At 40.5% G+C, this 17094-nt stretch overlaps 1 protein-coding gene across 6 annotated transcripts in view; it reads left to right on the top strand.

Annotated features, from left to right (window-relative positions):
- Nucleotides 1-17094, top strand: part of Adamtsl1 (ADAMTS like 1) — a 946298-nt gene that overhangs the window by 811681 nt on the left and 117523 nt on the right. For all 6 annotated transcript variants that reach the window (XM_074051743.1, XM_074051742.1, XM_074051741.1 and 3 more), the window contains one exon: nucleotides 9874-10084. In XM_074051743.1, the coding sequence (XP_073907844.1) occupies nucleotides 9874-10084 (211 nt within the window). The remainder of the gene's footprint in view (nucleotides 1-9873; nucleotides 10085-17094) is intronic.

Genomic DNA, 17094 nt, shown 5'->3' with positions numbered 1-17094 from the left:
TGGATCCCTGTAAGAGTTTTCCTAAAACGCAGTGGCTATGTGTGAGCGGCAGCAGAGACATCTGCTGTGTGAAACACCTTTTCTTCTAACCATGTCTATCTTCTTTCTGTAACTCTTCATGGTCACTTCTCTGGTCCTTAGAAAGGGTAGAAGGGAAATGGGAGTTCAAGTTCCCATCCCAACTTTGGAGAAATCACTTGTTTCTGGCCTATCTATAAAAATAGAAATGATCACACCTGCTTACCTCCTTCAAGGGAAGGAAGGAGATCCTGGGCCAGTAGTCTTGGGGAACTAAAGTTGTCCATATAAATACAGTGGTGACACATGCACACTGCATGTCTTCTGAACTTCTGCAGTCTTCCTGGGTTAGCCAAATGGCTTAGCAGCCAGTGCATTACTGTTACCAGGAGTTTTGCTATGTCTCTGAGTTTTTGTCAGTGCTCCCCCACCTTTGTTGAAAGCATCTTGATGGAGGTGAGCACTGTTCCCACTTCGGTATCATCACAGAGCTTGGCAGTGCATGCTAAATAAGTTAAGCATGTCACAAGTGCTTTTTCTCTCAGTCTCTATGGCTCCCTTCTCTGACTCAGCAAGCCTCTCACATAATTCATTTAGTCCTTGTCCTCATGAGTTACCCATATATCAGCCAATATTTAGCAAGCACTCAGCAATGACAGTTCCTCTTAGCTCATGTTTATGGAGCCCTTTATCTGTGCAAGGCACTATGCTCAGCCCTTTAAAAGGTCTTCACTTAGACCTCAGAACAATCCCATGATGTAGGAATTGCTGTTATTCCCATTTTAAATATGAATAGTTGTCAAATAACTTTCCCAAGATTGTTCAACTACGGAGTGGCAGAGCGCAATTCATGAATAGTCTGCTCCCAGCGGCCAAGGTCCACATCATACCACAGGGCTTTCCTGAGCACCTACAGCATACCAGGCCCTGTAGTAGTTGCTGGAGATTTTATAATGAGTGTGGCTTCTTGCTGCCCTCATGGAGCTTACAGTCTAGGGAGGAAGATAGGCCAAGAAACAGATAACTATAGTGTAATGGCAGTAAGGCCGAGGGAAGAAGAGAGTGCCGTTAGAAGGAAAGAGACAGTGGCATGTTGTAGAAGAAAAGGACCACTTTTGCCTGGTGGGGAAGGAGATCAGAAAAGTATTCAGAGCAGACAGGGATGTTTAGGATCCAATCTGAGAAGAATGAACTCTACTAGAGTTTGCCAGTAGAGTTGAGGGGTTCAAAGTTGAGTAGAGGGAAACCTGAATCTGAACCAGAAAAGCATTTCAGATTTCTTTGTGAAGCACATTGTAGGCTAGCCAAGGAGTCAAAACTTTGCCTGTGGGTGACAGAGAGCCAAACTGATGCTTCTTATAACCTTCATTTTAGAATAATTACAATTTTTAAAAACACTACATAGTGTTCCCTTTTACCTTCAAACTCATTTCATTAGATTTGTTTTTTAATCATTTGAGAATAATGTCATATTCTATCTCATTGCATCTTTATAATTCAGTATTTATTACCTAAATACATGGATAGTACCCTACATAACTAAATACAACCATCAAAATCACGAAATGACAGATTCCATTCCAATTTTGCCAACTGACCCATCATGTCCTTTGTAGGTCCAAGACCCAACACAGGATCATATGTTGTATATGGTTGTCCTTTCTTTTTTAGACTCCTTCAATCTAGGACAGTTCCTCTGTCATTTCTTACTTCGTATATCCACTGAGATTTTTGAAGCATATAGTCAATTGCTTCATAAAATGTCCTCCCGTTTGGCTTTGCTTGATGTTTCCTCATGATTTTTTTTTTTTTTTGATGGTGGTACTAGGGATTGAATTCAGGACCTCGTGCTTGCTAGACAGATGCTTTACCACTTGAACCATGCCCCAGTCCTTGGGTTTGAGTTTGATATAGGGTTTATTAGAGATAGGGACCTTGAACCCTGTGCTCCAGAGGGAAGGAATGTCATGTGGTCACGTAACAGGAGGCTGAAGAGTGGGAACAGCATGAATTCCTTCTGTCAAGTCTTCTTTTAATGACATTAATGCATTCATGAGAGTAGAGAACTCATGAGCTAAACACCTTCCAAAACATCCCATATCCCAATTTGGCTGCATCAGGGATTCAGTTTCCAATGCATGAATTCTGGGCAGGGAGGGCACATTAAGACCAGAGTAGAGAGATAATCTGATCCTAAGTAGATATCCAGTTGCCCATCAGCCTTTCATCCACCAGATTCAGTATTCTTTGATGGTTTTTACCTGAGTTGATTATTGTTATTATGTTTGTCAAATGGTAGCTTTATAAATTCTCTCATTCTAACTAATTAATAGACATCCAATTGTGGTTGAGATTTCTACTCTTACTTATTTCCACTTTATTTAAAGGGTTAAATCCCTGTCAAATTGTCCCAGATATGACCAGTGGGAGCCCTTTAAAACTGGCCCCTTTATCCTTTTGACACATATTCTATCATTTCTGTAGCATTTCCCAGTTTTCTAGTGTAACAAGATGTGCCAGGCTCATTTTTCCTTTTCCTCCTCTGTGCCCCCTGGAGTCAACAATTTCTTAGGAACTGGATGCTTTTACTAGAGACTAGAACTAAATTCTCTACTGTAGAGGTTCTGAGTTCTGGGCACTTGATGGGCTTGATACTACTAGGATGTCATTGCTTTTAGGGCTTTCAATGAAAACAGCTAGAAATCGCTATGCACATATATGTTCATTTGTATGTGCCATTTATATCTGTTGATTTACCTGTATCTCTACATATGTGGTTTTTCAAAAACACAAGTTCACACTTTTTTCAATACCAATCCAATTATACAAGGGTTATTCTAGACTTCCTACTTTCCATACTTCTAACTCCCCTCACAGCCAGTGAGAAATCTGGCTCTCATTATTTTCAGGTATTTATGTATTTGTTCAATCCTTCCTAAATGTTGGCTCCTAGTTCCCCTGGCCCAGAGCTGAACCCTGTCACATGCCAATGAGCCACTCCCCACCAAACTCAGCCTAAAGTTCATCCCTTACAAAGGGGGAAATAGAAGGAAAGAAGAGGAAAGAGGAAGAGCCAGTTAGAAAGTTCAGCTCCAAACAAAACAGTGTTCTTTCCTGCTCCTGAACGAAAGCTGAGCCCTGGACCTGCTGGCTTCTGGTCCCCACTGATGGCTCATCTCTAACTCCAAGAAGATTCCAAATCAGAGGAAGTACAGTGACCAAATTTACATTTTGGTGGCTGGAGACATGGAGATAAATTGGGAGCCATTAGTCCCAGTAACTGAAGGTGAGATGGGTCCTAGAAAGTGTTTATTTCCCCTACCTTAAACTTGCTACAGTTGGGCACAGTCAGGAGGCTCTAATCTGTTACTATTGCTGCCCACCTCCTCACTTCAGCAGCATTCTAAGGGAAATAAATATCTTTGAGGAACTTCTTTTTTTTTTTAATCACAAGATAAAAATGGTAGGCAGAAGTGTCAAGTTGGATGGTTGCACACCAGCTTTAAGGAACACTTCTAATACTTCCTTAAGGTTTATAATGATATTTTTCCTCTTAGTAAAAAAAGCATTTTAAATTATTCAGAAAAGAAGCCTACATTTCTACAAATGCCAAGGTAAGAGAAAGAGCTTGGAGTGGGACATGTCTGCTGATAGAATTTATGTGCATTCACACCAGCTGGAAGGTGTGAAAAAGTAGGGGAGAAAAACCTTGGCAACTCACAACTGTCCAAACAAATGCAAAAATTGTTCCTTTTGTATAGATAATATAAACACAAGCTGCTAAGAAGGGCCAACTGCCATGGGCCCATATTACCTCTGATGACCACCTTTACCAAAAAAATAAACAAAATTTAAAAAAACATCAGACAGATCTCTTGGGTGAGAGCACACTGCTTTTGCCCATTTGGCTGCCAAGGTTCACTGCTATTTCACTGAAATACCAACTGTAGGTGTGTGTGTGAGACCCTGGGTGGTACTAGCATGTTTGTTTCTATTTAAGAATACATCTGTCATTCTGTTATTTATCATTTTCTGAAACTCTGTGCACTAGGAAGCCTGGCATTGGCCTCTCAGGTCTACCTGGCTCTGCTGTGTTCATTATCCTGGCCTTAACAGACCATATGATGTACTAGTTAGGCATGCAGGACTCAGTCTACCTGAGTTTGAATCCTGACTCTCTTCTTCACTGGCTGTGTAACTGGACGGATCACTTAATGCCTTAGAGCCTCTGTTAGCTCACCCTATAAAACAGGGAAACTCGGTGTGTCTTTTTCATAGGGCTGATATAAGTAGTAAATAAAGCCACATATGTACCCCACATCTTAGGGGAACTTAGCCTTGGGTCTGGGGGACCTCAGTGAAAGAAGCTGGGATGATGCAACACTGAGGCTGACAAATCCACTGTGATGCCCCCATTCTCAGTGCCCTTCTATCCAAGTCAGGGTAGACTTAGGCATGATCGGTTGACATTGACATCTTGCAACACCCTGCAGCAGGCATTTGGGGCCATGATTTGACTTTTCCAGGCTTCAGCTCTTTGTTGTTAAGATGTAGATGATAATCATGTCTATCTCACGGGGTGTGGGGAAAGGATCAAAGGATATAATGCATCTAAGCAACAAGCACAGGCTTATGCTTAATGCTGTATAAATAACCACAGTTAGTATGACCGTGGTTCTTGGTGATAGATGTGATGTTAGTAGGATTGCTGACACGTCATGGCATATGGAGAAAGATGTTCTGCCCAACCCAAGAGTGAGAGGACTGGTATAGTAGGCTAGCCTTCAGACAGAGCTCCAGCTATCAGGGAAGCAAGATGGGAATTAGGAAGCCAAGTTTAAGGCCAGCCAAAGAATTTATACCACACTGAATCCAGCCACAATGGCAGGTAAGATGATAGCTCAACCCAGGCACCCCTGTAGCTGAGCCAAGCACAGGCCATTAAAGTGGAAAGTAACCCTCTGTCACTTTCCTGTCCTTGGTTAGGTATCAGTTAATCTGGAGCTAGACAAAGTCAAGCCTAAGCAAGCTATCCACTGTGACCTGTCAGTTCACAGAGCCTTTCCTGCAAGCAGATTTGCATAAAAGGAGAGAAGGGTTCAGAGGAAAGAAAGAAGTATAGGAAAAGAAGACTGGGGAATTCAGAGTCTCTCTGACAGGGATGGCAGAGTGGTTCAAGTTGTAGAGCAGCTACCTAGCAAGTATGAGACCCTGAATTCAACCCCCAGTACCACTAAAAAAAAAAAGAAGCATACAGAGTCTCTCTGACATTTTGGCCAAGAGCCCAAACATGTAGCTAAACACCTAAAGCCTAGAAGCTGAAAGAAACCAGAGCCATGAGACTTGTCACCCTCCTTATATAGGGCCCCTATCCTCTAGCCAAAACCATGGGGCAGATGGATTTCAGAATTCAGAAATTTTTTATGTTTTAAAAAGATGTTAGGATGACTTAAGACATAAATTATATAACACTCCTAACAGTTTTGGGGGAGGGGAAATGTCATTTTAACAGCAGGATAAAATGTTGCTGTAAAATGTATAAATATTTATATGAAGTAGAATACAGCCTATCAAAAGCATGTCAACTTAGTTTTGTCACCAAAAGAGTTTACACCACACTGAAGAATAATTTATGTTGTTCAGCACTATGGGGACTTTGACACTGGGAGTGAGCAGTTGTTTAGAGGACAGAGAGATGTTGACCAACCAAGTAACTAATCCAAAGGTGCACACACAGTTCACTGGACATTCAGTTCCATTTGAGCTACTACATCTATGTTCCAAGCACCGCACTAGGCCCTGTGAGTACAGTGATTTCATTTCCTAGGGCTATGGTAACACAGTTCCAAGGGGTTGCTGAAAACTACTGAAATCTACCATCTCACAGTTCTGGAAGCTAAAATCAAATCCAACATAAAGTTGTCAGTGAGGCCGTGCTCCCTTTGAAACCTGAAAGGAAGAAAACTTCCTTGCGTCTTCTAGCTTCTGGGGATGGCTGCCATCCTTGGCATTGCTTGCCCCAATCTCTGCCTCCATCATCACATGGCATTCTCCCTGTTTGTCCCTCTTTCTTGTTATAAGAACATCAGTCATATTAGATCAAAGATCCACCCTACTCTACTACAGCCCATCTTAAGTCCTTATTTTTGCAATGACCATATTTCCATGAAAGACCACATTCTGGGGTATTAGGGGTTAGGGCTCCAACACATTTCTTGGGAAGGGGACACAATTCCACCCTTAAGAACTACTCCACTAAAAATAGGCATGGCCACATGCCCTCATAAAGCTAACAGTTGAGTTGAGGTAGTCAAATTATCAGTGTGTTGAGAATTTCCAAAGAGGAAAGCATTAATGGGACCATATGGTGGGAGAATTTTACACATTGAATTTCCCCTGGAGAAGTAACATTTTAATTGTAGTGAAAAGATGAGCAAAAGTCACATAAGCTAAGGAAGAGAAGAGACACTAACGCTCTCACTCTCTGATGCTCAAATCAGCTCTCCAGACCTCCTCAGCACTGGACTTATGCTGAAAGAAAGCCCAGAAGGGCTGGCAGTGTCCCGTGTTTTCAGCCACAGCTAATTTTGCCCCCAGCTGGCTCCCACTGGTCTGCAGCCCCTCCATCTGAAACAGCCAAATATACATAGTGCAAGTAGCAGATATCAGCAGCCAGCAAGGTCAACAACCCACAACTGCAGGCTCTCTGCCGGAGAGAAATAGGGGGACAATCTCTGCTTTCCCTTTTTTGGCCTAAGTTCATTAAAATATTTTTGACCCAGAATCAGCAAAGTACTTAATACACAGACAGCTTCTGCTGATCTCCTTCCTTGAGAATGTATAATTTTCTTTTATCAGGGTAGGCAGATAGGTCTGTTTTGTGAGTTTCTCTGAGCAGGGTTTAAGTGGCCTCATAACTGCCAAAATGCCTCTGCTTCAAGGTCCCAGTGGTTGAATTTCTGCCAGAGGTAGGGCAGGAGCCAGGGGAGTAAGGACGTAAAGTCTGTGCTCTGATAAGCCCTAACCTCGGAGCAGAATTAACTGTGCAGGCAGATCCTTTATGAGACAGACAGAGTACCTGTCAGCATTTTGAGGGTGGTAGGACTCTGTCTTAGACCCACCACATTTCAGTATTTCACCTAAAGATGAAGAGAGAAGTCTTTCTTGAAACATAACAAACACACAGAAAAGTGCACAAATCCTCCTCATACAGCTTAGTGGTTTTTAACAAAGTGAGCCCAGACCCAGCACCAAGATCCAGGTAACAACCCAGAAACCCTCCCCACTGTGCCCAGCTCCTACGTGCCAAGGGTAACCAGAATTCCAACTACTAATTCCACAGATTGATTTGCGTTTTTGAGCTTTTATAAATGAAATGAAACTGTATGAGTCTTTTTGTTGTGGCCTCATTCACTCAATTCATGTTTGTAAGTTCCATCCATGCTGTATTATTACTATAGTCAATTCTCATTGTTTTGTACGGCACTGTATGACTATATCATAATTTTTTATCCATCCATTAATGAACATTTGGGGAGAGGTAGATACTTACTTTAATTACCCGTTGCTACATAATAAATTTCTCCCCAAACTTAGTTGTTTAGAAGAATGAATATTATTTATCCCCCTTACAGTTTATAGAAGTAAAGAATTTGGAATGAGCTACCCAGGTAGTTCTGGCCAAGGTCTTTCCTGAGGCAGTAGCTACTCAGGCCAGCCTGAGTCTGGATGATGTGTTCTAGGGTATCTCATGCACATGAGGGGCAAGTTGAGTCTGCAGGTAGACTTTCCTGAAAATTGCCTGAGTGTCCTCCCGACATGGTGGCTGGCTTCCATACCACCATGAATGAGCAACCAGGGAGAGCACCAAGTGGAAATTATATCGTATATGATCTGCCTTGAAGTTACATAGCATCATTTCTGCCTCATTCTGTTCATGGAAAATGAATCTCTGAGTCCAGTCTACCCTCAAGATTACACTTTTAGAAGGAAGGAATGGCAATGAATGTGTGAACATATCTTAAAAGCACTTTAGCACTACATTTTAAAGCTTATAATTATTCTAGAATTCTATACATGAGAAAAGTTTATAAGCATTCACACACAAATCTAGAAGAAATATATTCAATCCAACCTCTGTTTTTCTTCTATTCATACAAAATTTTGTGAGTAATTATAGAAGAGTTTTCAAGGTATGAATATTCATCCACTCTCACAGTTTTGCAAGACTGGCAATAGCATGGTCTTTGGAGTCAAATGTGCCCAAGTTTGAATCCTGGATTTGTTAGTTACTAGTGATGGGTACTCGGACATTTCAGCCTCTTTGATTCTTAGAATCCCTTAATTATAAAATGAGGAAAATCCATGGATACTCTCTCTCCAGTGGTAATTAAATGTGATATGTGGCCTCTGTGATGGTAGGTCCCTTCCATTCATTCATTTATCAAAAATCAACTAACCATCCACATTAACCACCTAGATGGTTCTATGATGGACCCTGTGAGTGATACAGACTCTGACACAGGCCCTACTTCAGGAAGTATATATTTTAGCAGGCAGGCAGAACAACTATAATACAGTTGACAAAATGATCAGTGTTTGGGGCAGGAGTGAATGCACTCTTTAATGTGGATCACATTCGAATATGTTGAAGTGGGAGAAATTTTGAGGAGTAAGGAAAAGGCAAAAGGTGTTCAGAATTAGGTGTACAGCTGGCATAAAGACAGAGCTAGAAAATCATGGGACATACCAAGATAGTAACAACATGGCTCACTGTAGCTGTGACTAATCAGAGGGAAGATGAAAGGAGGTAGAGGAAAGGGGGCTAGAAGGTAGTTACATGTTAGAGTAGCAAGAAGAGATGACAGGACACACTCAGTTTTACAATCTGATGTAACTCATTAAGGCCAAAGATTTTTAAACCAATTTTCTGAGCTGGCTAGAAAAGCTAGGCAGGCCTAGCTACTGAAGAATCTATTGCCTTGCTTTTCTTGGCTAACTCCTGTTGGTAGAATATTTGTGGCTCAGATTGTAAACAGAACTAAAACTGACCATTGGAGAACACTTCTGAGTCACAGTCCAAGCAACTGAGCTTTGTCCTTATCATTGCCATTTTGGAGGCTGTATCAACAGGGAAATGCAGTGGGGTTGTTTTTACAGGCATGTAGCTCACTATAAATGTATTTCTTAAGATGTGGCCATTTGGAACTAGCCAATTCATGCACTCAATTCATCTGTGTATTTGACTTCTATGTCCAGATAATGAGCTACTCACTCCACTTATTTCCCTTCAAGAAGACTGATCTATTTAGCAGCCTCTACTTCTGTTACATTATCCAGTCCCAGGCAGTGATGATATTTATACATAAGACAGAGACATTTCTATGCTATGATGGAAGGCTGAAGGAAGTTGGAGCCGATGACCTTTCACTTTGAAGCCAAAGAATAGCAACCACAATTCTTTCAGTCTTGCTACAAATGGAGGCTGGAGAAGCAAAAAGGCTTCTTTTAGCCATTCTAGCCACTATGTGATTCCCAACCTATGTCTTATTCAGCATACCACCCTTGCTTTGATGAAGTTTTTATGTTCCATTGAAATAGACATGGTCATAACCATTACTAGTGACAGCATAAGTAAATAAAGACTTCCATTTTATCACTCTTTTTGCTTTATTTAAATGAATTCTATGATCACGAAAGGAGAGGATAGGTTCTAGGCTTAGAATAGAATTTCTAGCCAATCTTGGGCTGGAACTTCCCACATTCACAGTTAGGAGTTAGCCACACTTGACTTCCTGGAAGATGTTCTCTGCGCAGGGACTAAAGCAGTCCTCTTTCTCTCTGATTTCTTCTCAGGTGGGAAATTGGCAAGTGGAGTCCCTGTAGTCTCACATGTGGGGTTGGCCTGCAGACCAGAGATGTCTTCTGCTCCCATCTACTTTCCAGAGAGATGAATGAAATGGTAATCCTGGCTGATGAGCTGTGTCGCCACCCTAAGCCCAGCACAGTGCAGGCCTGCAACCGCTTCAATTGCCCCCCAGCTTGGTACCCTGCACAATGGCAGCTGGTGAGTCCTGAGGTTACTCAGTACTGGAGTTTTGTTTGCAACAGTGATTTAAGACAAGGGATACTTTTTCAGAGTAGTTTTTCCCCATTAAAGGAATATGTGAGGTCTGCTATCCCTCCCTTCTTAGTTGACCCCCTAACTTTACTCACATCTATATCTTTTAATTAGAAATACCTGTTCTTTCTAATGTGCCACGCCCCAATGATAAATAAAAGTAACTCAAACTGCCCATCTGTTAACCTGAGTATATTCTTGACAAAGTTGCCACCAAGCTAAAAAAAGAATTTGTAAATATAGACAATACGGTGGATTTTCCACAAAAGTAAATTTATTATGATTTTATTGCTATTTAAAATTGTAAGAAATAAGGGTATGAAGTAGTGACTTTCTATTAAAAAAAACCCACTGCTTAGAAAAGTAAGCTAAAAATCCTGAATCAATTTCTAAAAGTATGGGAACCATTGTTTCAAAGCAGGAGTTGGCACATTGCAGTTTACAAGCTAAATCTAGCTCTCAGCCTTTTGTAAATAAAGTTTTATTGGAACACAGCCACACCCATTATTTTACATACTTTCTGTGGATGCTTATCTACTATAATGACAGAATGATGTGGCTATGACAGAGGCCATATGGATCACAAAACCCAAAATATTACTTTCTATTCCTTTACAAAAGTTTGTTGATTCTGCACTGAAGCATATATGATAATAAAAACATGACTATTCTATTGTAACACCCTATTAAAATTAATGTGTATTTCTCAAACTTTAATCTTCTTCCAAGCCTTTAAAGAACACAGAAGGATTTTAAACTGATTGGATAAAATCATATTTTGCAATTTGTTCCTCATTAGGACATCAGACCTAGCTTTAGACAACAAAGGTCATTAAAAGTTAGAAGCTACACATACCCCTGTTTGACTGAGACAACTCTAAAAACATCCCAGATTGGATGATAAATTATGTAGTCACCCAACTGAAGAGAGGGGCAATTTACATACTTCGCCTTAGTCTGAGAGAAAGGCTACCAGCAACAGAAAGTCACAAGTCCTCCATGCTTTTCCCTGCCCATCTTAGGTTGTGCTTTAGTAAAGCACTCAAAGAATCATATAGTGCCAGATAGGGTGGCTCACACCTGTAATCCCAACTACTCAGGAGGTAGAAATTGGGAGGATCACAGTTTAAGGCCAGCCCAGGCAAAAAGGAAGCAAGACCTCCACCTCAATCAACAAGCCACCTGTGAGCCCAGCTACATTGGAGTCTATAGGTAGGAAGACTGAGGTCCATGCCAGCCCAGGCAAAAACACAAGACCCCACTGAAAATATAAGCAAAAAAAAAGAGAAAGGGCTAGAGGTATGGCTCAAGTGGTAGAGTGCCTGCCTAACGAGGCCCTGAGTTCTAACCCCAGTACTGCCACTAAAATAAAATACTGGTCGGTGCCCAGTATCTGCAATTTCCACGTCCACAGATTCTACAGCCACAGATTGTGTACTGTTTATTTCAGCCCTATAATAGTTGCATCTGTACTAAACGTGAAAGACTTGTTTTCTTATCTTTATTCCCTTAACCATATAGTATAATCACTGTTTACCTAACATGTGCATTTTATTAGAAGCAATCTAGAAATGACTTAAAGTATGCAGGAGAATGTGCATAGATTATATGTAAATATTACATATTTTATATACAGATTAAGCATCCATAGATCTGGATCCTGGAACCAAGTCTGAGGAGGACCTGGAACCAGCCACTTGCAGATTCTGAGGGACAAGTGTATAAGGAGGCTAGAAATAGACATTGACTATAAATTTTCCTTAAGAGCTTAAACGTATTATGGCTACGTTCATCAGTTCCATGCTACTGTGTCATAGCTTGTGGAAGACAAGGCAGTGTAGTGTATTTTCAACACCTATGTACCAATATTTTACTAAGAAATATACATTATTCCACACCTAGTTGAATTCTCACAACAATCCAGTGAAAAATAGGTTTTATTGTCCCATTTTAGGTTAAAAGAAATTGAGGTTCAGACAGCTAGAAAATTTAGGGGTGGCCATCAACCTACTATACAAAGCCCTACTATTATATGAACAAAAAGGAATCATATATGGGCACCTTATGAGCTCCTTGTTCTACATAACTATGGACATAACTATGGACTACATGTAGCCTTCCCAAGATCATGCAGTCTAGACTAGAACCCAAGCCTCCTGATTTCTAAGCTGTCTCTAAGTAAAGAAAATTATTGACCTTAAACTGTGCCATTGACCCATGCCAACCCTAAGAAAGGATGAGAAAGCAGCTCAAATCAACCTCCACTGTTGAGCTGCTAAGACCCTGTATTATTAGCTCATGTTGTCATTACACAATTATGGATACAGTGTTTATTCTATTACAAAAATGAATGAGTAGATAAAGAATACCTCCCTTCAGGCCCTGAAATTCTGGCTTTGTCCCTTACTGGTACATTTATTTATGTCTATAGGTTGGCCATCATATGGTCTAGCAGTGACATTCAGTGAACCACCACCCTCTTTTCAAAAGCCACACTTGCTACTGAACAATGACCTTGACCCAAAATGCTTTTCCAGTTTTTAGTGCACATCCATACACATGACCTTTTGTGATCAATTGCTGCCACTCCCTGCCCCACACCCAGTGCTCTTTTTGAAACAGCATATGCCCAGTGAGTCATTTATTCTTCCATTTTCCATTGACCTTGGCCTGTGAAGACAAGCTTTTCCTATTTCCTTTCACTAGTGAGAAGTCTTTAGGGGATGAGACAGATTTCAGACCATTTTTCAAAGAAACTAATATTAACAATCCTTTGAAGTTCATCCAATGAGTCTGTGACTGCATTTTGATAGGACCTTTGGAAAGCATCTTCCTTCATACCAATACATAATAATTATGAAAAATATTCAAACATTATAAGAAATAAAGAATGTAGAAAGTGAAAGTCACCAGTGACTGTATCTTCCACTGGAGCCTCCATCAATAGATTGGTGCACAGGGTCTTTTTTAAGGATCCTTGGTCTCTTTTAAGAATCTCCCTAAACTTGGAGGATAAAATAGACTATTCTTCCATTACTTCCTAAAATCCTACTTTGAGAGTTTAGCTTTGTTAAGCAAATTTAGCTTACTAAAAGAAAGGAAAGGATGTCATTGTTTATGCTGTATATGGACTAAATCAACAGTAAATTCGGTGTCTTTAGGCCAATTGGTGGTGCTCTTAGGATAACACTAGATAGGATATCAGCTATTAATCCATTTGCCTGGTTAGCCCTCTGACTCCTCAGCAACCTTTGCTGGGACAAGGGACCCTGGTGTGCACTATGGGCTTTCTCATTTAGCTGTATGGCTCTACTAAAGGAAAATGCTGAGGGCTCTAGTCTTTCCACGCCTAGCCTACAGGCTTTTCTCATATAGGAAGAAAAAAAGGAGGAGGGGAAACCAAATCCTTCATCTAAAAAACCAACAAACAACCTGATGGGCAGCCTGTTTGAGTGGAGAAACTCTTTCTCCTTGTTGTTAGAACACAGGGTCACCACGGACCTCACATGTATACTTCTCTTCCTGGAAAAGTATTAATTATATAAATTGTCATCTGCTAGATAGGAACATGACCTCCTTTGTTCTATGTAGAACATTTGCCTGAAAAATGGCAAATAGCCAATATTATACATTCTGCAGGTCTGTAGAAGATCAAGCGTGGAGTCTAAGTACTCAGGTTAAAATTTGGTGTAGAGCTAAGCACTGTGAGGTCAACACAGACCCCAACTTCATGTAGTGCTCTTCTTGCATTTTCTCTTTCAATCCTCACAGCAATCTTGTAAGAAAACAAGGCTCAGAGAGGGTGCACCTGCCCCAACTCATGTGGCTAGAAAATGGAAAAAGATGGTCCACATGTTTAGAAACCTGATCTCTTGTCCATGATGCAATGCCACTTTCCCAAGACATCTTTACTATTTGCTCTGAAGTATTGAATTGTTAGGAAATTTGACAGCAAAACACTTCACATAAAACCCAGTACCTCTTCCCTATATCCAGGGCTTTATTTGTGTATGAGTTTCTTTGGCTGCTGCAACAAATTACCACAAATTCAGTGGCTTAAAACAACACAAATTTACCATCTGAAAGCTTTTCAGAAGCCAAAAATTAGTTTTAATGGCCTAAAATCAAGGCATGGGCAGACCCACATTCTTTCTGGAGCCTCCAAAGGAAACTTACAAGGACCACTTTGACTAGGTTAAGCCTACCAGGATTATCTCCTCATCTCAAAATCGTTAATCCGATTGCATCAGCAAAGTCTCATTTACTGTGTGAGGTAACATGTTTACAGATTTCGGGTACCAAGACATGGAGATTTTGGGGGTCATTACTCAGACCACTATATTCTGCTTGATTGTGGGGTAAGAACAGGTCCTGAAGACTGAAAACCTACCTTCTATTACCTCTCCCCCACCACTGTGCACAGCACCCTGGGCATCAGTATTCCTTCATTTGTTTGTATTTTTAAAAATAAAACTTAAAAAGGTATACGGGGGAGAAAGGAGAAAGATGTTGAAGGTTTAAACTGAAATTAATTAGCCCACTCTGGAGCATTATTTTATACTTCCCTATTCTGCCTGTGTTTTATATTCAGAAGTGTTTGTAACTAGCTGTGCATACACACTGCACACATCTGTGTTGAGACTAGCAATCACCACAACCCCTAGACACACACACCCAGCTTAAAACTGACTGGGTTGGTATTTTCACGTAAACGTTTTTTTGTCAGGGTCACAATTCAAAATGCATATTGTTTGCTGTATAAAAAGGCATACAAGAGAGGAATCTCTGCTGGTAATATTAAGAAAAAAGAAAATTTTAATAATAATTATAAATGTTTGATAAATAAAGTTTTCGTTTTGTAGACTTAAGCATACACATAAGTAATTTTGGTCTGGATTAGAAAACTGAACTCTGTTATCAGTCATCAGTTATATTATATCCCACTGACTAAAATATAAATACATAAGCTAGAGGCCATATTTAATAAAATTTTATTTCACAGGGAGAGAAATAAAACTATTAGGATGTTTAACTCATTTTCAATAGTGTATTTCATAAGATAGACACTCCATCCTATCTTTAAAAAGCAACAATAAATATCACAAACAGATCAAAAGTTAAATTTCACATGTATGTTATTTTTATTTTGATTCCTTCAGCAAAATGCTCTTTGGCATAATCGCTCTGAATCTTAGCCCACCTGTGTGTCACATTGTAACAAGAATATTAAAACTAGAAATTTCACTGTGAGTCCCTTGTACTTCTAGAGGGAAGATGAACAAGATAATTCTAGTCCACAAAATGGTTGGGGTAAAAATTCTGCCCTCATTTTAACAATTTTGTTCAGTTGTTGAGATCCCAGTCCTTGTTTTTCTTTAAAAATTCTGCCCTCATTTTAACAATTTTGTTCAGTTGTTGAGATCCCAGTCCTCGTGTTAAGCCCTAATTTAGTTTGGCTAATTTCTGGCCTATGTTAAATACCAAGCAAGGTCTCCTGCTGCCTTTGGGATTTCTCAGTCCCCAAAGATCTATACCAAGCTTCATGCACACCTACCCACCCATTTCCAGCAAACCTGGTCCTCTCTGTTCTTTGTAGTATTGTGTCACTGCTTTCTATCTCATTCCCCACCAGGAAGCAGGAGCATTTCCAGCCTCATGTGTCCCTCACACCCAGTCAGCACCCATGTCTTGTTGATTCCACCTCCTACCATTTCCCCTCAGTCTCTTCCTTTGTAATCCTTCTTCTCACGGTCAGCCAATCAAACCATTACACATGGCCTTTGGCACCTACTCCCAGGTTTATCTTGCCTAACTCTCATCCAGTATTTCCCTACCTGGTATCAGGGTGCCTTATTACAAGCCCTCACTTGAGCCTTTAAAATATTAATGTGCCGAGAATTCTCAAGTAAGGGGTACAGCATGCATTGTGACCAAGAAGCTTTTTCTCCATGGCATACTTACTAGGATTCCACAGGGCAGTCCTCCTCAAAACCTATTGGCCGATGTTGTCTGAGTCATTCTGTACAAGTTGAACCATGTTATCTACTCCTTTAAAACCTCCATTTACATTCCATGATTTTAAGATTTGTTCAAAGACCTTTCAGCATCTGCCCCTCATCTTATTCTCATTTCCAAGCTAGTCTTCCTCATGAACTCTAGGCCCCCATCCTCAGGGCTACTCTGAGCTATGTGAACATGCCATGGTCCTCATGCCTTGGGTGCATGGACACACAATCAGACTCTGCCCCTATGCCTGTGCCTCTGGCCAACCTCATCTGTGGAGCTGCCCAACCCCCATCTTTTCTGCAAAAACCTAATTGCACCTCTATTGTATTCCCTCTTTTGTAAAACTCATCACATTTTGCAGTAAGTTTTTCTCTCTCATTGGATGGCGAATCTTGTGACTTAGTTAAAACTACCTTTTTTTTTTTTTTTTTGGCAGTACTGGGATATGAACTCAGCACCTCTCACTTGCTACATAGGCGCTTTATGACTTAAGCCACACTTCCAGCCCTTTTTGCTCTGGTTTATTTGGAGATAGAGTTTCGCTTTTGGTCTCAGCCAACCTGGACCTCGATCCTCCTATTTTATGCTTCTTGCCATTACTGGGATGACAGGTGTGCACCACCAGGCCCAGCTTTTATCCTTTGAGACAGAGTCTCACAAACTTTTTTGCTGAGACTAACCTTGATTATCTTGATCTCAGCCTACCAAGTAGCTACGATTATAGGCAAGAGCTATTGGCATCTGGTTTAAAACCATTTTTATCCATTTTAAATCCCCAGCACCTAACACAATGTGCGGCACTCAGCAGGTACTCAATAAATGCTTGATGAAAAAAAATGAACTAGTAAAGAAATGAGTGCAATGAGCTAGAAACATAATAAACAGAGCATATTCTATTAAACCTGGAAAATTGCCCTTAGAAACAAAAAATAAACATCATTTTGTATTCA

The sequence above is a fragment of the Castor canadensis genome, chromosome 13, assembly GCF_047511655.1.
Source record: "Castor canadensis chromosome 13, mCasCan1.hap1v2, whole genome shotgun sequence".
Taxonomy (NCBI): domain Eukaryota; kingdom Metazoa; phylum Chordata; class Mammalia; order Rodentia; family Castoridae; genus Castor; species Castor canadensis.
Note: the sequence above shows the minus strand (reverse complement) of the source record. Positions and strands in the feature narration are given on the sequence as shown.